The 27,959-nt window shown below is 38.9% G+C and overlaps 1 protein-coding gene and 1 non-coding gene across 2 annotated transcripts; both read right to left on the minus strand.

Moving 5' to 3' along the window:
- Positions 1-487: 487 nt before the first annotated feature.
- Positions 488-594, minus strand: LOC119630531 (U6 spliceosomal RNA). The gene has a single exon (XR_005246276.1). It is a non-coding gene; the product is annotated as a U6 spliceosomal RNA (small nuclear RNA).
- Positions 595-1,585: 991 nt separating this feature from the next.
- LOC101738386 (uncharacterized) lies at positions 1,586-10,433 on the minus strand. Its single transcript, XM_004924854.5, has 6 exons — positions 10,212-10,433; positions 8,677-8,739; positions 7,657-7,776; positions 5,245-5,325; positions 3,525-3,611; positions 1,586-1,725 (listed from the first exon to the last, which is right to left on the minus strand). The coding sequence occupies exons 1-6, from the start codon at positions 10,274-10,276 to the stop codon at positions 1,692-1,694; spliced, it is 450 nt and encodes a 149-aa protein (XP_004924911.1). The 5' UTR covers positions 10,277-10,433; the 3' UTR covers positions 1,586-1,691.
- Positions 10,434-27,959: the final 17,526 nt, after the last annotated feature.

Here is a 27,959-nt window from a genome sequence, read left to right on the forward strand (position 1 = left end):
TATCTGTTGGTTAATTTGTTCGCTGACCCTTTTGTCGCAAGCGATGGTGACCGGTGCTTGAGGTAATATTTCTAATGAAATAGATACTTAAGTCATATTCACGAAGTACTTCTACAATGAACGGAATCATGTCGTGTAGTAAAATTGAACCCGCAAGAATTATAAACATTTTTACCAAGGGTACGGTATCTTGTAAGCCCACAGGGGTGGATATTACCACATCAACAGATTTCGAAGGATGGGGCAGCTGTTATACTATAAAACGGAGGCTTACAGCTCGTGTCTCAAAGTCAGTGGTGAGAAGAAGCAGAAGGGTCGTCGTGCTCCCTTGCGGGGGCACGGAACACCTCTGCCCGGGTAGAAGCTCCCTGCCACTCAGAGCAGGGGTGAGATAATGCAGAAGGGTAGTTGGGGAGGGTTCGGTATGCGGGCTCGGTCGCGGCTTACATCTATAATAATATATACTTATATATAATACTGATGGGCTTAAAATGTGGAATGCTTCACGATTTTGCGGGTCATCCTTGCGCAAGGGGCCATTCTAATCTTCTCTGTATCGTTCCAATTTTAGTATACTAGTATAGTATAGTACTGCCGAAGCAGTCAGTGGTGGCTTTTAAGTTTCCGATGTCTATAGGCTCCAGCAACCACTAAACACCAGGTGGGCCGGGAGATTTTTTAATCATCTAACCATTGAAAATGCTGAAATTCAAAGTATACACTAATTACTTTTGGAAAGTGAAAGCTGCCATGGTAGCTTTCACTTTCCAAACTTACTTACTCTGTTAGCCAAATTTAATAACTTTAATATTTTATTCTGGTGATCCTGTGGTCAAGACATTAGAGCAAAGTGGTAAAACCTGGTGGTAGTACCTCTTGTGAGTCCGCACGGATAGGTACCGCCACCCTGCCTATTCCTGCCGTGAAGCAGTAATACGTTTCTGTTTGAAGGGTGGGGCAGCCGTTGTACTGTAAAAACTGCTGAGACCTTAGAACTCATATCTCATGGCGGCATTTACGTTGTGAATGTCTATGGGCCTGGTAACCACTTAGCACCAGGTGGTCCGTGAGCTCGTGGAATTACGCGGGTAAGCAATAAAAAAAACTTTGTCATGTTTTTTGTTTTTATTTTAATTGCTTGGATGCTTTTAATGTCTTCGTTCTTTGATACGTGTGCATGTTTACAAGTTATTCGGACATCTTGTTGTATTACAAATTTATTTGGATGATTCCTACACATAGTTGTTTTATTTTTTACCTATGCTGATAGCCTGGAGAGGCTATATCAGCTTCGCCCTAAGGTGTAGGTGAGCTCACAGGGTTCAAACCGGAGTGTTGCTAACCCTGGCCCTACCAAGAGCAGTGCTTCGCAGAATCTACCACCGGACCGGAAAAGCGACCCACTGCGAAGATCCGGCGAGAAACTCAGTAGGCTGTATCTATGGGTTAATTCTCTCGACGAGCCTTCGTCGCAAGCGACGGATTCGACGAGGAATAGATAGATCGATAGATACCTCAAGCTAAGTAAAGCATTTCTAAAAATTACATTATTAGTCAACAATATACAAATAAAGAATAAAATAAAAACTTTTAATGTTATATATTTCATTGGCTTTGAAAGTAAAAACATTATTAGACTCTTTTTAATATTCAGTACAATATCACTTTAAATTACAAAAAGGCATTCAAAATTAACGATACGTCCTCGGAGTAATGACTGGTGTTCTGCGAAAAAAAAAATAGAGAAACTTTATTAAATTTCGGAGCTTATTCATCAGCTTTGACGAGCTTGTTTTATAAAATAACGCTTATTAAATTTATAACGATGTTGCTTGCTTTTTATTTCGGAGTACCGATCGAATTGTACGGAATACGAAAGCTGGCTTATGACATTAAAAAGTTGACATCTTCATCGTAAAGGTTCGAACAGCTAAGGAGAGCTTTGAAAAAAATGGAATTTTTATAGCACCACGTGTTTGATAAAAACAATGCGTATCTATTACTTTTTTATTGAAATGGTACACGTTCTGAGCCCCTCCGATTGTAACTTTGCCCCAATCTATTCAGAGAAAAAACTCAGTCAACACAAAGCCGAACCTCAGACGAGGAATCCGCGCCCCTGGGGGCACGAGGGGCTTATTCACTTGACGGTTTGCAGATGTTGAGAGCAGACCACGAACCTAAGGAGGTTTTTAAGGATCCTTACCTATAGAAACGCTCAACTTGGCACTCTTTTAACTGACGTCTAATCACCGCCCTTGAGAAAAAACTTGGGCAGAGCAAGGGGGTTTCCGCGAGAAACAGTACAACTAGACTCGTGGTGCCACTCCAACGAAGCCCGATAGACGACCTCGGTAACAGGGCACATCAGACCACCCAAACGGTGCCACTGGTATTCCAGGATACCTCGCTGGGTCCGGGAGACCACGCCTCCAGCACAATCCACTAAGATTGAAGCCTCCGCGATCGAACTTCCTCCGTACCTGGAGGTGGCTCCCCGCTGGATTCTTTCCAATAACCTTACACGACCCAAACCTTTGACAGTTGACCATTGCAATCTGCCAGCTTTCTCAAGCTTGCCCCTCATTCCATGCCTCTGGGATGCATAGCTGGGTAAGCCAAAAGCAGCATGGAGCCAGGTAGCGCGCCAGTCAGTTACCAGGTTATTTACTCTGCTTCAAGGCATATACATAATCTGTTTGTTGTGAGGGAACCCGATATATGTAGTTAAGTGAGCCGAAAATCGGGGATTAATGACTTTTTAGAAATATCCCTATGTTATGTACCATATCCGTCTCATGACGACCACCTAAACCAGATTCTGGGCTACGTTGTCGATAAGTAGGATCAAACTTAACTAGTCCTCTCACTTTGCCTTGGCTTTATTCTGGCATAATTTCACGGATAGTCTATTACTGTTAAACAAGATAGTAAGTACATAGTGTATGAACATGAACGTCAGACGTATTTACGGTGGTAGGACCTCTTGTGAGTCCGCGCGGGTGGGTACCACCGCCCTGCCTATTTCTGCCGTGAAGCAGTAATGCGTTTCGGTTTGAAGGCTGGGGCAGCCGTTGTAACTATACTGAGACCTTACAACTTATATCTCGATATGGGTGGCGCATTTACGTTGTACATGTCTATGGGCTCGAGTAACCACTTAACATCAGGTGGGCTGTAAGCTCGTCCACCCATCTAAGCAATAAAAAAAAAAAACCTTCGTTGCGAAAATGGAACATGTGCTAAGTACGTATAAAAAATATGAATAAAGAAAATAGCTTGTGTCTGTAGAATGTTCTTAAAGTGTGTGAAAAGCTGTGAGCTCGTCCATCAAAAATAAATAAAAAAAAATCCAATCCAAAAAAAAATCCAATAAAAAAAAATGAATGTCTCAGAATTAAAAGAAATTACACCGCTAAAATTGATGAAAAGTTCTTCGATTATGTGTAGGTATTATGTGTACACTCTTAAAGCTAACAGCTGATGTTCTAAGAATTAAAATAATAGTAAAAAACATAGCAAACCTGTAGGTGTTATAAGAAATCTTATCGAGTCTCCACGTAGGGAATTTTCTAGGTCGAATCACTTTGACATTGGGAGTGACCCTTTGACTGAAACGAAGAAAACGTTGATTTGATTTTTGTTTGTAGTTCAGTAAATGTCTTCACTCCAGCCATGAGCGGGCCCTACGTTCTCTCCATAGCCTATTAATTCGTTGTCCCACACATAGTTCTAGTTATGGTCGTAACTCTTTCGTCGTGCAATCTGTTCTGCTATGGAATGCGCTTCCTCTCGAGATCAGGACTATTACTAACCGCTGCACGTTCAAGTTAAGGGTTCGGCGAATGTTCTTGGAAAACTTAGCGGAGTCATCATGAACTTATTAAGATGAAGTTATTTGTTAAGGTTTATTAATATATTCCTTTTAATACTATATAAACTATTATATATATATATGTATGTATGTGTGTATGTATGTATGTATGTATGTATATACTTTTTGTAACGTAATATAAATTTCATTTCATTGCACCTACCACTATCCACTCTGCACTACCTTTGGCTGACTGGTAGAGAATGCCTTGGGCATTAAGTCCGCCAATGTAAATTTTACATGAAGTGTAATAAATAAATTAAATAAATAAATAAATGAGTTCATCTACTGGTGTGGAATGATTACTTAACCACCTGTATGCAAACCGGCAGATTTCTCTGATCGATAAGCACTATAATATTATAATTATATCGCAGTTTAGCGTGAGGCAAAGTACCAGATAGAAAATAAAACCAAAAAAAACAATGCAGACAAAATCAATCTTCAAAAGAATTAGAAGCAACCTTATGGTTGTAATATTAAGACTCATTATGAGAACGAAAAAAAACTCTTTCGGCATCAAAACAAATTGAATGCGATAATAAAAAAAAATTAGCAAATCCTCAATCGTCCGACATTCTTTGTTGCCTATTCATTATTAAAGCATCTTAAGGGATGACATAGATCTGCGGAAAGAATCCGTTTCTTTATTTAACAAATACAATTTCTTTAAATACTGACGTCATCGTACCGTGAGTAAAGAACCAAAATTAAAGCAACAGTGGCTACGAAAATTCTCGCGTAACCAAAGCAGATGTAACCCTTGCCATTGATCTTTTTTTTTTATTGCTTAGATGGGTGGACGAGCTCACAGCCCACCTGGTGTAAAGTGGTTACTGGAGCCCATGGACATCTACAACGTTAATGCGCCACCCACCTTGAGATATAAGTTCTATGATCTCAGTATAGTTACAACGGCTGCCCCACCCTTCAAACCGAAACGCATTACTGCTTCACGGCAGAAATAGGCATGGTGGTGGTACCTACCCGCGCGGACTCACAAGAGGTCCTACCACCAGTAAACTCAGCCATACGTGAAATAAATAAAAAAGCTATGAAAAAATATTGGATTTGGGTTACGGCAAATAGAAGGACTTCCACCAAGCGAGCGAAGTTGCTCGGTAGACCGACGGCCCGAATGTTATTGTTCGGAACTTGTACAAATCAAACGAAAAACAAAATTGTTATTTTTATTTAATTCCGAGCATTTTCATATTTATCTACCTTTTAAACCTTCTCTGGACTTCCACAAATAATTCAAGAGCAAAATTAGCCCAATCGGTCCAGCCGTTCTCGAGTTTTAGTGAGACTAACGAACAGCAATTCATTTTTATATATATAGATAGATAGATAGATAGACTAGTACTCACTTTGGTGCGTATGGTCCTTTTTCAGTTTTCCCCGGTATGTTCCGTCTAGATTTTGTGCCGAATGCGGAAAATTTCTTTTTTCTGTAAATATCATTTAATTTCTCATTAAATTAAGTTTCGATTATAAAAAAAAGAAACATCGTTATTGTTTCCCAATCATACAAGTTAGCAGTAAAAGCAGTCATACCTTAACATAAAATTCTGCCCTACCAAGCACTCTGCAATCAGTTAGTCGATCTACTGACCATCAATTCAAGTGTTCCAAGAGTTTGAGGTCAGACAGGTGATAGTAAAGCAATAAGCTAAATCACACGAATCTATGCTCTTACCTAATCAGGTAAATAATAAAACTAGATAGGCTATACAGCAAAAGTCACACTAAAATAAAGAATGAAATATGGCATATTGCATTTTATAGTTCACCTTCTGGAACAGTGTGAGAGTGAACAATGACTAAAGACACAGGATGAATGATATGAATAAGCCACCCATATTGAGGCTTGAGGTCTATGTCTCAATTCTGTAGCATACGAATTTTTTTGCAGTTTTGATTTTTGTTGTATGTACTCCTGTATATTCGCATCACTGGATACGATAACACCAGGTTTTGTCCTTTAGGCCACGACAACGAATTGTAGGTAGATTCCGTACTATCATCTTACACTTGTAGGTAGATTCCGTACTAATTTTAAATACATAAGTTCTCCATCACAATACTCAATTTTAATGATAATTAGTCTAAAATTAGACTTCCGTTTATTTTGAGTTTTTGGATATCACACAACTCCTGTAAGCTAGAAATACGCTTTACCACAGGAAAATAGACACTGTAAGAATTTGTAAAGGAGGAGTAATTGGGTAGGGCCGATTTATGGAAAACTATTTGTACAAATTTGAGGATCAGGTGGGCTATGAATTGTCAGTAATCTTCAATTTCAAAACAAAATTCCTCTCCAACATTTACTAACAGCTTTCCAATCAAAATGTCACCACAAAAATGTTGCTTGTTTAAATTTCTAAACTGCTATCCACAGTAATCCTTTCGTAATTAGGCTCTTCGTGTGGTTAGGTTAAGGGTAGGCGCGATCAGGATCCGATGGGATTTAAAGGATTTTCGTCTGGCCTCTAGTGATGTAGTGGTATTTCGGAGCGAAATTTCTGAGAAATTTCCGGGAACATATCGTCGCTATATACGTATTCCGTTTGTAAATAAATAGCTAGAGACTACGCAAGACTCTGATTTTGTCATTAATTTTTGAATGCTCATAATTTTGACACTAGTTAATCAAAGTCGATTGAAGTCGTCGTTGTCTAAAGGATAAGACGTCCTATGCATTCGTATCAAGCGATGCAACGGTGTTCGAATCCCGAAAAAAAAACCGTCTTCTCTGTAAACAGATTTACAGCCCACCTGTTTTTAAAAATTTAATTTCACTCATGCCAATGCATCCGCGATGTAGAAGTTGCCTAGGAGCGCTTTCAACGCAATTAATAATTCCAGTACGTCAAGGCGTACGACTTCATCCAAATTACGATGTATAATATGTAGATACTTTAAGTAGCGAAATTGCCTTTTTTATTTTTTTTGCTTCCTATTCGCTGGTAGCCTAAGAGGCTATTTCAGCTACGTCCGGACGAGTAGGTGAGCTCACGGGCTCAACCTGAGAGAATTTGCTAACACTAGCCCTTTTTTTTCCGGGTCGTGGGCCGAACCTCCTACGAGGTCCCCGTACCTAGGGGGCGCGCGGGGTATGTGGGACTAGTCCGTGACTGCGAGGCCGCGGGCCTCAGGATGTTATCAGGGCCCTACCCACTAAGCGACTCCCCTGCACTCTTCGCCCAAGCGTCCATCCCCTCCGAACTCAAAACCCGGATGAGGTAAGGAGTTTACCGCGGTCAACACTACAACCAGACGGCGTAGCTCACCCCAAGGACGCCCGGTGCTAGCACAAGCCCTAGCAAGAGCAGTGCTTTGCAGAATCAACCGCTGGATCGGAATCGCTACCCACTGAGACGGTCCGGGGAGAGACTCAGTGGGCTATGTCTATGAAATTGCCTATATTTAACCAGTAATAGTTCGCGAGGATCCGCTGGATGTAGGCAGCACAGGACCGGTCTTTGTGGCAAGGCTTGGGGAGGCCTATGTCCAACAGTGGACGCCTGTGGGCTGATAAGAAGAAGAAGTTCGTATTGCGAGCCCCCAGGGGTGGTTACCTCCGTCCCGCTTATTTCTACCACAAGCCAACAACGAGTTGCGGCTAAAACTGTAGGACCACCGTTGTTCAATTGAGACTCCGGTCACAAGTCCGAAAGTAGATGCAAGCTTTCATTTTGTCATGAATCGGGCTCCATTACTCTCGTTATATGAACAGAGCTTAAGCTAATGAAAACGTGCCAAAAAATAAGCTTTACTTCTGCGGATAATGTATTGTGACTCCTTTGGGCGTGACTTTTTGTTTGCAAGGACCGCTGTTACCACACGGACAACCTTTCAAAGGCTTCAAGGCTGTGTACGCCGGGATTGCTACAGCTCTGTAACAAAAGATAAGTTTCGAGAGAAATAAGATTACTGGTGGTATGACCTCTTGTGAGTCCGCACGTGTAGGTACCACCTATTTCTGCCGTGAAGCAGTAATGCGTTTCGGTTTAAACGGTGGGGCAGCCATTGTAACTTGTACTTGAGACCTTAGAACTTTTATCTCAAGGCGGGTGACGGCATTTACGTTGTAGATGTGTATGGGCTCCAGTAACCACTTAACACCCGGTGGACTGTGAGCTCATCTGCCCATCTAAAAAGAAAAGAAAAGTCAATTGATCTTTGCGGTGACCATTTAATGATAATTGGTGGTCATGTGTCTGAGATATCTAGTACTCCTACAAGTTTCCGAAAACGCTTGAAACACTTCATAAGCATCTGAATTTTGCTTCGTGAGTCCTCCATGACATATATGGATCATTTACTGATTGACAACATCTCGCTACAATTCTTTATCCTCACTTGAGGATTGCACCTAACGACATTTTCGAAAGCTAAAGGATGCAATAGCATCCATCCCAGGCAATAGCCAACGAGGGCAGATTTAATCCTGATGTCCCTGGTCCGAAACTGCACCGTATTATGAAAATGAGCTGTGGGCTGTGAGCTCGTCCACCCATCCAAGGAAAAAAAAATTAAATCTGTAGTTCCCACCATCTTACCCATCAACCAACTAGTAATGCATCCGTTTTAAAGGATGCGGTATAGCCATTATGATAATAAGCTTAGAGATTATGACCACTTGGCTCAAGGTAGGTTGTGGCATGGCACGTAGTGATACTAATGGGCTTTGGTAGTTACTTAACATCAAGATCGTGAGCTCGTCCCAACTAAATCTAAACACATGCAAAATTAGTGACGTCAATCATAAAGTAATTCATATAAAATAATCTTACTCTCTCTTCTTGAAAACTTTCCATTTCGGTTTCTCGGTTATTACGTAACGTAGATTTGATAAACTGTAATAAACATCATCTCAATAAAATATGATTTTAAAACAAAAGCCAAATTTATTATATTAAACTTATTAGAAAAAATGATTAAATGTCCCTGGTAGAGGAGTCTAAAGACGTCATTACGTAACCATTATGTCGTTTGAAATTGCCAAATGTACCTTTGAAATATGAGAACGAAGTCAAACACATTATTGGTTCGCAATATACTAATGTTTATAGTAATAAAATGCGGAACATATGGAATAAAATGCGGAATAAAACGGATGAGGTAAACGAAAGAAGAAACAGAGAAAGTCCCTTCTTATGGCTCGTTGGAATATGAAGATATTACCGAAAGAGGGTTGACATCAGACAAGCGGCCGATCGTAAAACTCACTCAAAATCCCTATGCAGCATGATATAGGTACGTACCGCGCCGCCCCACATTATGTGAGATAAGAGCAAAAAGAAGAAGATTATTTTATGCAACATTATAAAATAATCTTTGTGGTGCTGGAGAAGGATGCCCCGTATACCTTGGACTGGAGCATCGCACCAACGCCTCGATCCTAAAAGAACTATACCTATATCTCTCAAAGATTGTCGTCAACAGTGCAGTCCAAAATTCTTCGATATTTTGGACACGTATCGCGACGGCCAGCAGACTCTATCGAGAAACTTGTTGTTCAGGGTAGGGTAAGAGATCTCGTGGACGAATCCCCATGCGCTGGACTGATCAGGTGAAAAACCTTACTGAAACCCCACTTAACGAGTATGTGCGCCCGGCCTGGTTCGCATAAGCAAGAATTCCACATGACCACGACTGCTCTGCCAAGAGCAACCGATTATGATGATGATGTTGCTTTAAAGCTATCAGACTGCTACCGTTTCTTCCAAGGCAGTACCCCAAGAAACTAATCAAGAATCCATTTTAACACTATACCGCCCCGAAAACGGAGCAAAGTTCACTCAAATTCGTGCGTTAAAACTGTAAATTTACTCCTATTATACATCGGTGTACGGTTTCTGATGCAAAGTAAAGGGTGTTAACTGCCCTTTGTAAATAAAACAAGCTAGTTCCAATTTTACTCCGTATATTATCATCACAAGTGTCTGACGTGTCGGGTGGGCTATGTACGACTGACCATATCAAGTAATGTACAAAACCGCATGCGTTACTAAACTGTGTCCCTACAATCGGTTATAAGCAATGTAACCTTCGACTTGGAAGCGAAAACCTCATTTGATCGACTAGACGACGTAATCGCAGCCATTTGGGCTTAGAACAATCTACCGCTGATATCATCATCATCATCATCATCAACAGCCCACAGTCGTCCACTGCTGGACATAGGCCTCTCCCAATAAACACCACTGAGCCCGGTCTGCGGCTCTCCTCATCCACTTCTTGCCGGCCACCGTGCGGAGGTCATCGCACCACCTAGCCAAGGGGCGTCCCACGTTACGTCTTCCGCTGATAAAATCATTCAAAATACCTTGAGTTACTTGTGGCCTCATCGACCTTCTTTTTTAGGAAGTCTTTACTATTGACCAGACCCATTTTATTTTGCAATTGGTAATTTTTATCGCTCCCTGAATCAGTTCTTTGTTTCTTGCATTAAGCTTTCGGTCATTTTGTATTGATTATTTTTTCACTTTCATTTTCAGTGTTTGCATATAAATTTGATTGTTTGGATGTCCAATTGTCAATGTCAATTTGAAAATTGTCTGCGGTTATAATATTGTTTTCGTGGCTTACAAACTTTTTAGTGATCTTTAGTCTTACAAAACGGGAATTAGTTCTTTAAGTTCAACGTAATGTGTCCTTAGTGTAAATTGACCTCAAATTGATTGCTGTTATTTTTGTTGACCATGTTTTGTGGATACGAGATTCCTTATGGCAGTAGGTTAGATCACAGCCAATATGTTCTGGTTACGGGATGGTGTTTCATAGAAATCGGACCCTAGCTATCGCCAAAAGGCAGCATTCGGTGAAAGCGATGGGTGCAAGTGTAGCGCTTGCTTCATGAAATGATACTATCTGGAAAACTGCGACTGTTAGCCCTTTTTTTTTCCGGGCCGGGGTCCGAACCTCCTACGAGGTGCCCGCGCAAAAGGGACGCGCGGAGTATGTGAGACTCAACGATCTGCATGGTGTTGTGAGCAGACCGCGGGCCCAACGACGGTTAGCTCTATCACACGGACCCACATTGGTGACTTTTAATATCCCGCAGCGAAACCTAAAGACAGGACCAAGTCTAGCATTCGCGGTTAGCGATGATCTCGTCTGATGATTCTTAATATATCCAAATAATCAGAGAATATTTATGATATGATAATAATGGATATATATATTTTTATTGCCCTGGTAGGCAGACGAGCGTACGACCAACCTGATGGTGAGTGGTTACAATCGCCCTTGGACGTCAGCAATGCCAATTTGTTAGAAGATACGAATGCGTGACCCTGTCTTCCTCGAACTATTCTGCTATTTCATGACTAATAGCTTACCGGTAGCAATATCCCTAGGGATTGTCCTACTCAACTCCTTCAACTCTTAAGCTTTCTTCCTATTTCTGCAGCCAATGTACCGTTCGAAGTTTGACGGCTCAAAGGGGCGTTGCTATTATTGGGAATTCAATAACTGTATAAAATTAATTGGGGTTCATTAATCATTTAGCATCAATAGGTCTGTGAGCTAATCTGCCAATCATAGCTAATTTTAACAAATTAGTAGTATCCGACGATCCCATCAGGTAGTAAGTCTGCTTCGTACAAAGTCTACCTTTGCTATGATGTATAACTCTATACCATTATTGAGGCGGGCTAATGTACATATTGATGTTGTCGTAATGTGGTACAACGCTTACGTGTGAGTCACTTTCATGTCGCTGGTGCTAATCATCCTGAAAATTCCAACAACATTTAGCGTAACATAAAGCTAGACCGACTACAGCACCGTACCAAATATTTCAGTCACATTAACGTCTCATCAAAAGCTCAAAACTGAAAACATAATAATTAAAGTATTATTTCGTAAAATTAATTAATCCGCGTCGCTTTTGAAGGTGAATTTCCAACAGAAAACGAAATAATAATGAATAGCAATAAGATTAATGGATCTTAAAGGCAATAATACGCTTAAAGAGTTTTTCGTTTGAAATTTCTGCGAAAACATTATCTAGGTACGGCTTAGAAGTTAAATATCTTACAATTAAGTTGTTTTTTTGTTGACTAAATTTTTATTTGACCTCAATATTATAGCTTTCAGAGCGAATTATTATATCTGGCCTGAAGCCATAGAAATTTGAATGAAAAATTTATCCAACTTTACATTCATCGAAAATTTTCTCTTTTAGAATAATGGCGGTAGGACGTGGTATTTCCACGAAATCTTTATTTCACTAAGTCTTCTATCTAATATTTAGATGTATTTTGATCTGTCTAGGGAATCTACTAATGGCTATACACAAGTGACACCCTGAACTTGTTTCCATATCTAATCAATATGTTTTGATATGGGTACAAAATTACAAAAATTGATCGTACCATTAGATGATTTTGATTTCATATTAAGCGGGACTATTTATTGAATGATTTTCTGTAGCTTGCTCGTAATATACAGGAAAATACATGAATTATTTGTTTCACACACTGGCCTGGGCCTATTGGCGTAATAATTTTCCTTTACCAACACCAAAGCGAGCATAATTTTTGATTCCACAGTCGAACAATAGAAATGAGGCTTGGAAGAAATTCACGTGTTCATTGTTTGAGTTCAGGTGTTTATTTCGGTGATTTAGGGCTTCGCGTATTGAACTTTGCACACAAAGGGGTCCGCTTTGAAAGCTTGTTTGTTATGTGAAATATTGAGACTCTGGTTTCGATAGCGGAAAATTCCTTTTATGATGGCAAAGCCCTAAGTTTGTTTTTCTTTTAAAAACACATTCAGGATTTCCTTAATAACAAAATTACCTACTTCTTTCGGGAGCACCATTTATTATTGTGAATACTGATAAAATATGTAAATTCTAATAAACACAGCCCATAGATAGATCCCATTTTGGGAACTTAAATACGAATTTTTTTTGGTAGTCGTAAACTTAAATTAAACTACTTTTACGATTGAATCTAGAGTTTTTAAACAATTGCATAGCTTTTATCGCGGGCCTTGAGCGCGGCGACCGAATCATGAAATTCCGTAACGAAATAAACCTTACACCCCTCACTCCGTCTACCATGTAACTCGCGTTCAACACATTCACACGTTGCGCTTGTGTAGTGTTTGTTAATAAGTGCGTGGCGTGACGTCACACTGCATGCGCATCATGAAAAGCCTGCCCGTCTCTCTCTCGCGCGGTCTAGCTTATGAGTGTGAAGGGGACAGTTAAGGTTTAGCTTTTATTAATGTTTAATATAGCGTGGTCTTGTTTTGTTATTGTTTTAATATTAAATTATCATTGTCTAATTACAATTGCATAAGTTGATAAAAAATGCTATGCAATAGCGTTACCGCGGAAGCTCCCGAGTGCCACACGTTTTTTTATTGTCATTTCGTTATCTACAACAATCGACAATCTACGACAAATTTCGTGGTTCATTGATGACCAAGGTGTTATTCCACATAACAAAATTAGTTCGTTGTATGTGAAATGCAAAAATTACAAGCCTACATTTTTTTCTTATAGATACATAGTCGTCGAAGACCAAGAAAATTGTAAAATATTCGCAACATTGGAAGTTATGGAATGATAATAAAAAACGCTAGATTAAACCGTACGATTACTTTTGATTTTGAAATACGAAATACGGAAAAGGCTTTAAAACTTTATGTTTCGAATCTTAAACATTCCACAGTCGAACGGGTAGTTACAGTAACTTTTATTCTACTGTGGCGGGTAGTCATCATACAGCGCAAGATATTTGACAGATGCCTGAATCTTGCTTACGACATTTTCAAGAGAAGCTTGCATATATACAAGTTCCGAACAACAACATTCGGACCGTCGGTCTACCGAGCAATGTCACCCGCTCGGTGGAAGATCTTCCCTTTGTCCTATATCTCTACGTCGATTAAACTTTCCAAACTAACACAAATGAGCAATACAGTTTCACCACTGAGAAGAATCGGCCAGAGGCTCTGAGCTCTCGCATTTCTTCAAAATATTAAAATTTAAGAAAATCATATCGTTGAACAAAAATGCCATGTTTCCCATATTTTGTTTTAAGGCGAGATCAGCAGTTTTTTTTATGTAACTTTTGACGTGACAACCTCTTATAATTCGATGGAGCCGGCTGAATGCACGAAAAAACATGACTCATGCAGCGTTACCTCGCTCTGAGGCGTTCCATTTAAGGCTTGAAGTGCAAGCAAGAGCACGCAACGAGCGACAAAGAGGCGCAATCGGCCTCCGCATTCGGCAGCGTTCGACATCTGTCTCTCTCCTACTTGAGTGAGCGATGCATCCGCGTGGACAGCTGGTATACAATAATACATTTACATGTTTTCGTCAAGTATGAAGTTCAGTGAAAAGTGAATGTGGTGTCAATTGTCCGTACAAAATATCTATCAAATAAATACAATTAAAATCTTCTTTTGAAAAATGAAACCATTCCATCAGTAGTTTCTTATGACGTTGTCACGTTCAACTATCGTTAGTAAACCGACTTTACGGACAACCGATTTTTATTTAATACCAATTGATACCGTAAATAGCAACAACCTTACCTAACTTTCTGAGAATCGTTCGACAACAACCTGATTGACAATTTTACGTAGGCTCACAGGCCTATTGATTCGCTTGGCACTGCCGTTGTCGCCTTCTACCAATGATTGATTACGAGTATTCACGCCACCTGAGCTGTTTAGCGATTGGCGTAATTTACAAGCGATCTTCACATGGCGTTTATATTAACAACTAGCTGACCCGGCAGACTCTAAACTTTTGTATAAAATAAACTTAAAACAAACAAAATGAATTCGTCCCATCAAAAGATAATCAAAATTGTTTATTTTTATATAATTCCGAGCATTTTCATATTTATCTACCTTTTAAACCTTCTCTGGACTTCCATAAATAATTCAAGATTAAAATCAGCCAAATCGGTCCAGCCGTTCTCGAGATTTAGCGAGACTAACGAACAGCAATTTATTTATAAGTATATAGATATTACATTGCAGAACATCTTTAATGGTAGGCAGCGGCTTGGCTCTGCCCCGGGCATTGCTGACGTCCATGAGTGACGGTAACCACTCACTATCAGTTGGGCCGTATGCTCGTCTGCCTACAAAGGAAATATAAAAAAAATTAAAAAAGCATCTAACACGTTTCAAGCATTTTGGTATTGGTACTTGAGTAAATAATCCAAATCAGTGCTTTCCGAGCGATACGTTGTTTTAAGTCGAGCTTTTTAAAAGTTCTGCGCAGTCCTAACATCACTGACCAAGAGCTACATACTTTTTAGGGACCACAAAGCTTTAAGCAATAAGAGAGCTCAAAGTTTAAAATTTCATAGAAACAAAAACAGAAAATCCCAAAACATACCAAAAAATATCAGAAATGTACTTTTACTGGTAGTAGGATATTTTGTGAGTCCACGTGGTTTGGCACCAACATTCTGCCTATTTCTCTCGCAAAGCAGTCATGGTTTTCAGTTTGAAGAGTGGAAGATTTTGAAGCTGTGAAAGCTGTGAAGCTTTTGAACTATTCAATTGAGACTCCGACCTCAAATCTCAAAGTTGGTAGTGGCATTCAAATTGTGATTACTACGAACACAATCGACCACTTAATGAGATGGACCACTCATTTACCTATCTACGTAATTAATTAATAAGAAAACTGTATGGAAAGTTTCTAATGAGAGTTTGACTGGAATTGAATCGATATTGGCTGCTCTATCAAGTGTTAATAGCAACTAGGATCGATATTGTAAGTTTTGATTCAATTTATATCAATCTTTCTTGTTATTGCCAGCGGTCGGGGAACCGGGGTAAATTACCCCAAATGGGGTAAAATAAAATTTAGGGGCGGTAAAAATGAAACTTTTCTGAGTAAAAAGTATATTATATTCAAGTGAAAGTTCTATAGAATCGTAAAATGTTTAGTTATTGTTTTCCTTTCAAAATTATCAGGGGGGCTATAATATGAAAGATACTAAAAAGAAGCGATTTCGTTTTTTTTTTGTTTTTGGCCATGGGGTAATATCAACTTATACAAAAAAAAATTTTTTTTTTATTGCTTAGATGGGTGGACGAGCTCACAGCCCACCTGATGTTAAGTGGTTACTGGAACCCATAGACATCTACAACGTAAATGCGCCACCCACCTCGAAAATTTTGGGGTATTAATTAAAAAAGTTCCCCGACTGCCGCCATATACTAATACGATATTTTTTCAAACAAACTACTAAAATTAAGCTAGTTAATGTATAACTTTAGATTGGCAATCGGGAGATAAATTATTTGGCAAGCGTATTATTACAGTGAAATCCTTTATAGTGTCTTAAAACGTCCGGTCATCAATAGTCTCAAAAAAAAACAATTAAAACTGTGGACCGTGAACTCAATCACTAGTAGACTAGTGATTGAGTTAGAGGTCATACCTAACGGTCATACCTAACCAAACACGACCTAGAGGTCATAAAAAAAAGCAGGGATCCTAACTGCAATTTATTTATTTTTACAAATTCTAGAAACGTCACTGCGAGATGGGTAAGCTAAAGGTTGTGAATCGGAAATATGAATCAGAGAAATCTGCGTTATTCCTTTTTAGTTAATATTTGGGTGATATCACTGGCACTCGATGTTTAGCTTCGATAATGGATTCTCAAAGTTTCCATTATATTATTCAAGTCTCGAAACTTTTTTTGTGTTGTCAAGTTTTTTTACCGACTCGAATTCGGAAAGCCAAACAAAAGTATTTCTTATAATATGTACTTAGAAAAATACTTAACGAGATATTCGTTTATCTGTCGAAACTTTCTGTATTTTTCAGATACTTTTTACTGGTGGTAGGACCTCTTGCGAGTCCGCGCGGGTAGGTAGCACCACCCTGCCTGTTTCGGCCGTGAAGCAGTAATGCGTTTCGGCTTGAAGGGTGGGGCAGCCGTTGTAACTATACTTGAGACCTTAGAACTTATATCTCAAGGTGGGTGGCGCATTTACGTTGTGGATGTCTATGGGCTCCAGTAACCACTTGACACCAGGTGGGCTGTGAGCTCGTCCACCCATCTAAGCAAAAAAAAAAAATACCCCACAGTACATTGGAGAGTTATATTATATTGGGGCAAAGAATAAAATCAATCAAATTCCTTCAGCTATTTATTCTATCCGCACACCTGAAAAACACCGTCTTTAACGACAAACTGAAGAAGCCTCGTTTAGATTACACGCATTATGACGATGCTGCTAACAAGCTCAAAGCATCCAGCAACTGTTTTTTTTTTTTTGGACCATCTGTTTCGTAAATAATCTATGACGTAAAAAGCTAACGCAGACACATCGCTAATATTAAGGTAATCGATCCATCAAGATGTCAATGGAGGTGTATTTTTATCGTTATTAGATGATATTTTCATAATAAAAGCTTGAAGTTCAGAAATAGCTTCTACGCGGAATTTCAGGACGCATTAACGTGGGAGTTGAAAAGAAATATGGTAGAAGCACTTAAAGCACATATCAATACCAAGCCACCAGAGCTTTTGCAGCGAACTTTGCGACACACTGACGTAACGTCGAAGCCTTTATTGGATTACAATTAAGGCTCTCATGATTTATAACAAAAAGCTTCTCTAAAATCCAATCCATGATTATGATGAGGCGGCTATATGGATAACAATGAAAAAAGCTTGTATAAAGTCAGAACACGCTAATCACTTGAACTCCAAGTAGGAATAAGATAATAAAATAGATACAATCATACGACAGATGGTAGTGAAATAGCATTAGAACTAAACACTCAAGAAAACAAATCTAGAATGTGGTTTGAAGGGTGAGGCAGCCGTTGTAACTATTGAGACCTTAGAACTCATATCTCAAGGTTGGTGGCGGCATCTACGTTGTGTAGATGTCTATGGGCCTCAGTAACCACTTAACTCCGGATGGGCTGTGAGATCGTCGACCCATTTAAGCAATTAAAAAAAATGCTTCTGGGCTGAACAAATGTCTACTTTCTCAGATGTTTCAATTCTAGCACTATGTCCTTCCAATTTTACAACTTTGTCTTTGATAATAATCAAAGACAAAGAACAAACCTCCTTAGATATTCCCTCCCTTTATCAATGATTTATAGTGAACTAGAGGTCCCGCAGTAGTCGAAATTCGACTATAATTAATTGGAATTGTAAGTTTGTACCCTATTATGATTGTATTTTATATTTCTATAATCACAAATTTCGCCAAGACTACACTATAAAAATATTAGCAAAGACAAACAATATTTATTATATTCTCAATTTGACAACAGACGCCGAGAACAAAAGTTTAACAATAAATAGTATGCATGCGTGTGTGCGTCAAATACATGGTATGTAGTGTGTGTAATGTTTTTCTTATTGATTTGATGTATCTTTTATGCATAATTTTAAAAAAACATTAGCATTGTGCACTTCTTCTCTATATTCTCTATAAGTGTGGAAAATTTCATACTCCTCCGTCCGCGCAATTTTCGTAAAAAGGGATACGAAGTTTTTGCTTCACGTATTAATATATAGATATAACCAAATATGTGCATTAATTGACGGCATTGACATTTTTAACGACACGTGTCCTGGTCTCAAAAACAAACTAGTATCCGAGTTCCTTTGTTTATAATTGATGAGAGAATGTTAAGTATTTAACTCTTGTTTTCATGTTATTTTCAAATATACATTTTTTGTGGTCGTACTGTTAACATTTAAATTTAGCCTGTTTTTCCGCTGTTTGTAAAATTGCTGTAACATGTCATAGTTTGTTATAAGAGATTGCTGTACATGCCTGTAACTGGCTTACATACCAGTACTTAATTATAAACATGTTAATTTTAAGCTTGAATGTTTTGTGTGTATTGCTGTTGGTGTGTCTAAATAAATAAATAAATAAATCATGCTTTAAAATTGACTATATCCAAAATGTCATTTTTCTTTTAAATAAAGCTGTTTAAATAACCTCTATATTATATTGTACAATAAACAATTTTTCGCACACCCTTCAACAAAGCCTTTGAAACGAACCGCAAGTGGCCCGACGACGCTTTGTGTCGCCCCCTTTGTCTAACCCCCGACACTGCTACAGCGAATTTATTTAAAAAAAGCCTATAGCTTGATGAATATTTAATGGAAAAGCTTAATAATTTTATAGAAAACTAGCGACCCGCCCTCGCTTCGCTTCGGAAACATTAAAACACACATGAAACCAAAAAAAAAAAAAAAAGAAAAAAGTAGCCTATGTTCATCAGGGACAATGCCGGCTTCTAATGGAAAAAGAATTTTTCAAATCGGACCAGTAGTTTCGGAGCCTATTCGAAACAAACAAACAAACCAATCCTTCCTCTTTATAATATTATAAGTATATAAGTATAGATGTAACAACTGCCCGCCTATTTCTGCCGTGAAGCAGTAATGCGTTTCGGCTTGAAGCGTGGGGCAGCAGTTGTAGTGTAAAAACGGAGACCTGAGAACTAATGTCTTGAGTTAGGTGGCGGCATTTACGTTGTAGGTGTCAGAATGAGTAAATCAGAGAAAGTGTGAAAGTAGCCCAAGTAATCAACAAATTAAAGAGCAGACGGTTAGTGTGGTATGGACATGTGATGCGTAGAGAGAAGATGCATGTGAATAGGAGATATATGGAAATGGTAGTGCAAGGTAGAGGAGGAAGATGTTGACCGAAAAAGACATGGATGAAGTGTGTGAATGACGATGTGATAGAGAGGGGATTCGCGGATCTAATCGGTATATCGGTACACACACATTGATGAAAAGGATTACAATATGTAGGTATCCAACCGAATATCCTTTGTAAGCGCGTCGTCAAATGTACTAACAAATAATTAAAATAGACCTTATTACAACTATGCCTAAAGTATGTTTTTATTTTGTCACCTAGAAACGTATCCCCTATAATCCCATATATCTAATTTACCATTCCATATTTACGGTTTCTGTATTCGCGGCATAGTTACGAATAAAGAGCTTTTATTGTATTTCGAAGTCGCTTCCATACAATGTAGTTCTGTGTATTCTTATCTTTACTGGCCCTAGAGCTTAGTCTATGGAATCTTTTGTCTATGCGCTTCATTGTGGTCTAGAAAAACCCTTGTGGCGCTTTCTGAAATATTTATAATGAAACTAAAAATGCCTTTTCCACGTTAAAATTTAGTTCATCGCTTGCGTATGCCAAGTCTAGCACTACACAAATAATTTTAAATGAGATTAGCGTAGGATGGGCTCATGATTGCTCACGATTACGTAGGAACAGTGATAGAAGGTAATTGAACCCGAAATCGCAAGACAGTTAATAAGTAGAAAATATCTTAATCTCAATATTAGAAAATAAAGGGGCTTAAGATTTTAACTTCACTAAATGGATAACAAACCTGTCTTGGTATAAAATATTCAACAACATAAAACATGATTTCTTTTTCATACAAAGATTAATGTAATCGAAAGGATGTTTGGATTGTAATGTTACAAAAATTAATATACACAAGTTGCAATTCATAGCAGTCAGTCAAATTTTACTTTATTCCTTTGTCGTATCACTCTTGTCAGATTGGTCGTGGTCGTCATTCGGCGTCATTGCTGTGGGCAGATGTTATGCGCCTCACGAGCAATTGCCACTCCTCCCAGTTTGTGGGGAGCCTGGTACACTCGTGCAAACAGCCGCCAACTGCCAACTTAATCTAGTCGGTCCATCGCATGGGCAACCTTCCACGCGGTCTGGTGCCTTCTACACTTTGCCCTGAACGACAAGGCGCTTTATGGAGTCATTTATTATTTATTTAGTCATTACTGTAGATGCGCACAAATATTCTAGACTCCCTAATTGTTGTATAGTTCACAGACAACTTAGTGTAAGTCGCCATCGCCTTTAAGACGCTAACTCGAATTGCCCGAAGCCGAAACGCATCCTTGTTTCGCGGCAGAAATAGGCGGAAGGTACCCAGTATCTGGTACAGTATTATTATTATTTTCAGCGCACATACGTCTCCAGATAGGCCTTCCCAAGGTTCACCACAATAACTGGTCTTGCCCAATCTGCATCTAGTAGATTCTTGCAATTCATGCTGCACTTTTCGGTACGTGATAGGTACTCAAGAACTTTCCGGCCCCACCGCCCATCAGAATCTGTTCTACAAGCAATGCGACCAGCCCGCTGCCACTTCAATCTTGCCATCTATGTCAGTTACGTTATTTCTTGCGGATCTCCTCATTCCTGATTCGATTTCGCAGAGTAACTCCGAACATAGATCTCTCCATTGCTGTTTGAGTATTCTGATAAGGCTCATTGTCACTATTATATAATTATGTACCCTGCTACCAATTATTATCCAAATGTATACGGGATGAATGAGATGAGGACTGCTAACGTGACCTGGAGTGATGACAAGAAGCAAGTGCAAGACAGGGTCAAGTGGAGACAACTTGTGAGGGCCCTATGTACCAGTGGGCCTCCCACAACAACAAAAACATACGGGCTGATTTGGTTTATTGTCGTTTGCCACTTACGATATTGTTACTAGTAGCAAATCCAGGTCGTAACCACAATGATGCCACTCAGCGGTGGTTCAGCTCCAATCCGACACAGCTACTTTCCAAGCAGTCGTGTCCGATCAGCACTTGTACTGGCCGGAAATCGAGTCTAGTTGACCCATTCACTTAGTCCCCGAGGACTGGGCTAATCTCCTCAATAGCACAAAGGCCGGCCAAAGGATCGGTCAGCCACTAGACTTTGAGTCTAGATGTGATTATCATAGGTTTTTAATTTATTTAAGCCTATACACCGGTCCAGTTGAGCTTCTGCTAGAGGCTGACAAAACAAAACACAAGTTCTTCCAATGCTCCCAAGCATTAAGATTGACTAACAAGGCAATTCATCTATGAACTCCGGTAGAAGCTGGTCGAACGAATATCGAAGGATCTAATAGCACCTAGAACGCTCGAGAAGTACATCGCCATCTATTAACAGATAGCGGAAACTACTGCTATAGATTTGTGGAATATTCTCTATAAAAACATTGTAGAGATGGCATGTAGTCATTCAGCAATCGGAATTACTCGAAGTGAAACAGCGAACGGATCACCTGATGCGAAGCGGAACAAGCGAACTGAGAGTCTTAAAGTGCTTATGAAGTATTTAAGTGTTCTAAGTGTTGAATACAGTTTTAAATTGTGCTTTGGTGAAATTTTATTTATCCCGAACCCCAGCGCCTAACAATATCATTATCAGTAATCCTTAATTCGATTTGCTTTGAATAACATTGGAATCTATTTCGCGAAACGCTCAAAAAAACTTTACTTACTACACAAACTAAACTGTGCCGTAGCCCGACATATTACGTCAGACGGTTAGCTGACAGGAAATTAAAACGCAATATCGTATTAAGGAAACAAAAAAGAGCAATCCAGCAATTGTATACCTTATTTTTCGTATCGTATGTGAAAGACAAATATTTTTGTACATTGGAGGCATAAGATCGGATATTTAATTTAGGAAAATGTTAAGGTAAAAAATATATGAATTTAACGGCAAATAAATTTGATTCGCTCTCCTCGTGTTAGCGTTCGGTGATTGATAATCGGGTAAGAGAGTGTTAGGGGAGTTTTTTGATTGGGTAGGACAAGTATTCTTAGGCCCGCGGTCTGTTCCCAAAACTGGAAACCATCCCCCTGGACGGACCCCTCGTATGAGGTTCGGCCCCCTGCCCGGAAAATAGAAAAGGTTAAGATAAATTCCAAAAGGTCTTAGCTTACTTAAAATTTCAAACGATTCTTAACCTTACGCTCGCGACTTTAAGTTATATATGTATAATTAACCAAATAATTTGTATTAGTAATGTTTATAGAGATGCATTTTGCTTTTTACTTTCAGTGGGTACAACCTCTCGAATTTCACAATACGTCCTACAAACAGTTAGCGTTGGAAAATTCATTCAGAATTCCTTTTTTGATGCACGGTCAGTTTCCATTCGGACAATACCTCGTCAGGTTTGACTGGCGTGACGCAATTATCGGTTTTAGTTTTACGCGCTGTATGTTCAGCCTTTTCCCCTATAAACGAATCTATTCAGAAAACGGCATTTTAAGCAAATTTGTAGGAAGCAGCATTGACGTAAAGAAGAAATACTTTTAGGCCTTAATGCAGTTTTCAAAATACCCTAGAAGGCTTCACGTGAAGTTAATAATTCCGAAATACGTCGAAGGGTGAAAGCCTTAAAATTGATTTAAGCGAAATTTTTGAATTTTACAGGAGAGCCATTTAAAGTTTAAAATTTGGAAAATTAACATAACAAAAAAAGCTTCTTCAGCTATTCGAATGGAGTAAGCTTAATTGAAGTTCAATTAAAAAGATCGAACTGTTAATGATAATACCAAATAAAACGCATGTTTAATTACAAAAATAAATGTCGGGTATACACTTGGCATCACACTCGCAATAAGACCTCGATATATTTTAAATACATTCTCGCTTAAGTTTAGTGAAACTACCATTTTGTCTTTCTTTTATTGCCTTTGTAAGCAGACGAGCATACGGCCCACCTGATGGTAAGTGGTCACCGTCGCTCATGGACGTCAGCAATGCCAGGGGCAGAGCCAAGCCGCTGCCTACCATCTATCAACTATCCATCTGTCTATCAACGCCACCGGCAGTATTGTTCCAGTTTGCTTCCGTCTTCAAGATTGTCGGTCGGTATTCCGGTTCTTGATGCGACCGACTGATAACAACTTAACACCAAATAAACTCAGAACTCGTTTCCCATCAACCTTAAAACTGTGTTCGGAGCTGTGGTGCACCACACAGGCGAAATTCCCAAATTATAAATGTACCTTCTTCATTGTGTTTCTCAAAGGATTTTATATTATATAATCTTCTATATATATAAAAATGAATTGCTGTTCGTTAGTCTCGCTAAAACTCGAGAACGGCTGGACCGATTTGGCTAATTTTGGTCTTGAATTATTTGTGGAAATCCAGAGAAGGCTTAAAAGGTAGATAAATATGAAAATGTTCGGAATAAAATAAAAATAACAATTTTGTTTTTGCTTTGATGTGTCCCCCGTCGGACGAATTCCTTTTGTGTGTTTTAAGTTTATTTTATACAAAAGTTTAGGTCTTTTATTTATCGATTGAGGCACTACGAAGTCTGCCGGGTCAGTTAGTATATTCATATTTATTTCACCTGAAAAACAAAAGCATAAATCGATTTCGTTGGATTAAACTTTTACAGGCAAACACATACTATTATACAGATTACCCCGATCTAAATAATTCACAAACATTCGATTTAGGTAAAGCACTTTTCGAACGGTTTTAAAAAATCATTCCATTCGGATACATTAATCAAACACTCGGGTTTATTTTGTTTGGTTTACATTTCAACGCATCGTCACAGTGTAAATGACTAGACGTAAGACAACACAGTGAATATATATAAAAAAGGTGCTAAGTTATCGTAGTATACATTACAAAAGTAAAGTTTCGTTTGCGTCACACAAACATGTGGTAACTGGTCGAATCAGCAAAATAGCCTGTTTGAGAAAGAGAAAAATAAATTTTGAACTTCATGACTTCAAAATTAAATAAGTTAGGCCTTTAAAATCTAAGCTAAGGAAAGGTTAACTAAAATTCACTTATACTTATATGCCTATTTACCTACCAGTACTCTTGAGGGGCTATTCTGGCTTTACCTTAATTAGGGGGCCCTCCAACGGGGCTTAGTCTGAATAATATCTGGTCTAGCAAGAGCAATGCCTTCCTGCATCTATCATCGGATCAGAATCGCGACCCGCTGAGATCTGGCGCGACTGCTTGTGAAAGTCCCATAGTCTGTACCATCTGGGGTACCATCCATCTATGCTCTACGTCGACCCTGTCCCGCCATCTCAATGGCCCCGACTGGGCTCTGGTTCGGTCCGGGGTAGGGCGCCATCTATCAGCAGCAGGAGTTTTTGGTGAGGTTCAAGTCCCGCATACGGTGATTTTCTCCTGTACAAAAAAAAGGTCTGTACCAAGAATTATGGAAATGAGCTCACGTCCTATTGCTTATTGTTAAAACAAAATAGACAATTGCCTTTAATTTAGTTAAATTAATGCTTAAGCGAATTTTTAATGCCATGAATGTTCGATAGATGGGGCGCAATATATTACAATAAATAGCATAAACATTTGCTGATTGTTTCAGTGAAATGAAAGAAGACCTCATTTGGATTATATAAATTAAATACTATTTTATCGCAACTTGTTGAACAGTACCTACTGATATGATTTATATACTGTGTAGACAATCAAATAAAACGAATCCTACTCATAATGTACATACACATATTTGCTCATAAACATAAAAAAATCAAATTCTTATTTGCATAAACAGAATAACCTTAAATTTAAATTTGGCTTATATATTTACGGCCTTAAAAAGATCAATATTTATATTCATAGTAATAATGCGCCGCATTAAGAAATGAATTGGCAGATAGTCCCAAATGCCAACCTAAATTGGTCTGTAAGCTCGTCCACCCATCTCTCTCTCTCTCTCTGTGCGTCGTATTCCTCAGTTCTGAGGGTCGTGACCTTTATGTCCACCCATCTAAGCAATAAAAAAAGTCTATTCTTACTTACTGAATCTACATTATATTTCCGTTGATTTTCCTCTTCGAAAACTTTCGATAATGAAAATTCAACATTAATGAACAAAGGGAGATTTTTTTTTAAATAAAAGCTCACTTTAAAAGTTTTACGTTAAAATTCACTTATTAGAAACATCGTGTTGTCTGCACATAGGAATAATGCTTTAAGTAAAAGCGTACTCATTCTTCTAATGCGCTTTTAATAAATACAGAAATAAAATTTAAAAAAAGCTCTCGCCAACCCTACTGATGTCACCTTCAGGATCGTAGGTACTGTTTTATTTTTTCATATTACTCAAAATTATTTCGTGTGTCAACCCTAATTAATGGCAACGACGACGTAGACAATTATGAGGAATTTATTTTAGTCGGTTTTTAGCTTCATCATTTCTGTTTGGACAGTTAATATCTTTGATACTTCAAAGTACGGTTAAAGTTAAGTTTAACAAAGTGTTTGATAAAAATTGGGGCATCCCTGTTTAAAAGAGAATAATTTACATCGTTGCGCCAGTAGCTTGAATTAGCGGTTTCACTAGAACTTTACACGCAGTTTAGCTGAATTTATGTCGCTGATAGTTTTGCGCTGGAGTTACACGTTGCGGTGTTATTGCATTTCGGGAGTGCATTAAAGCGGTTGTACTACATTTTGTTTGTCACGTTTTCTAACTGTTAGCTTAGAGTGCAGCTTTTCCCAAAGTGAGCGATAACGCCCCCTTGTAGACGCTCCAGGCCTAAAGAGGGGCGGTAACAGACCCAGAAAAAAATGGGAGCGTTGTATAGAAGCTTGGGAGGTGATTTGTAATTTCATCTAGGAGGACTCTTAGACACCACCTGAGAGCTCTCGTTATAGTGGTTTTAAATATGTGAAAAAATGGGGGCGCTAAAAAATAATTTGTTCTCAAAGTGGGCAGGAGACAAAATAAGTTTGGGAATCCCTGACTTAGAGGATTCAGGAATATCAAAGCTTTGTGAAAGGACGTCTGCTTTTATGGTAAGCTCTGAAGTACTAATGTTATGGAAGTTGACTCGTCCAGCGGCTAGTGCAAAGGGTGCTTCAAAACAGAATAACCCCCTCAACAACATTACGGTTACGATCAGTAGTTTAGGATTGGGGGGTGACCTTCGTAGCCATACTCGTCCAGCTCAGCAAAGAGTATGACTTGCAACCTAACCAATACATTAGCCTGTTGAGTATCTCGCCGGATTTTCTCAGCGGGTCGCGGTCCGATTCGGTAGTAGATTCATTCGTGAAGCAGCTGCCCTTGAGTTGTTAGGTCTCCTCCGAAGGCGCTCAGGCAGCTGTTAGCAAATCCCATCCTTCCTGACTGAGCCTTTTTTGCCACCTGTCCTTGCTTCCTTCCCAAAAAAAACATTGGTGTTCTGGCCCAGATCAGATAAGATCTTCTTACCTGAGGAATGATGGATAAGTAAATGGTTAAATCACCTGCCAAATTGTTCAATTAACTATCTATATCTTAGAAAAATACCACAAAAATTATTGCAGGCATTAGCGGCATAAAAGATGAGGGTTTCCGTTTCCTAGCCTGCGTTAATGGTTGAAGGAAGCCTCTATGTAATTCTACTTGAAAGTACTGAATGAGACGATATTATATGGAGACCAGATGGCGTCCAAAATAGTAAAGCAGTCCAATCTAACCAGTTTCCGAACATATTTCGCAGAATGTGCATTAGGCAACCGCAAGGCTTCCGGATTCAGTACCGAATTGCCGGCGCATTCATCTAAGATAGAGCTTTAATTTGTAAAGTAACTTGTAAGCACTTGGCGGTTACCCAGGATAGTTGGGAATTCGCGTTAGCTGTTGTCTGAGGTAATGGCCAATAAACAATGCATCGAGTTTCATGAATTTCAATGCACCCGAGGATTGAATGCACGTGTGTGGTTACAGTGAATGTTTATTTCAGTTTTAAATTCGTTATATATTTATTTCTGGTGATAAAGCGTGTTGCTATCTCAAACTCATTGGTACTATAGTCTGTTCACCTTAATGCTACCGCAAAATAATAATGTCCTCAGTTTTCAACGATAGATTTCAGATTTGTAAGCATAGACGAATTTGATACATTTATTTATTAAGGCCTCATGATAACTAGTATTGCTGCAGTCCTGACATCGTCTATGTCTATTGTTAGCTGTTGCAGCATTCAAAGGAACCGGCTGTATTCTCGTCCGCCGATTGAAGCAATAAAAAAAATAGATAGTGAAACTTATTCATTTTTTATCTTAACCAACTTATCCATAACATAAATAACATCCCCATATATTTCCGTTCCTCCTATAAGCCCTTTTAATCCACAGTGCGATGTTGGACCACCGTAAATTTTGTCCGGCACAGACTGCGGCCATGTATCATCGTTTTTATTGTTTTCATATAAATTATTCCGTTTATTTACCCTTCTTTTTT

The sequence above is a fragment of the Bombyx mori genome, chromosome 24 (assembly GCF_030269925.1).
Source record: "Bombyx mori chromosome 24, ASM3026992v2".
NCBI lineage: Eukaryota > Metazoa > Arthropoda > Insecta > Lepidoptera > Bombycidae > Bombyx > Bombyx mori.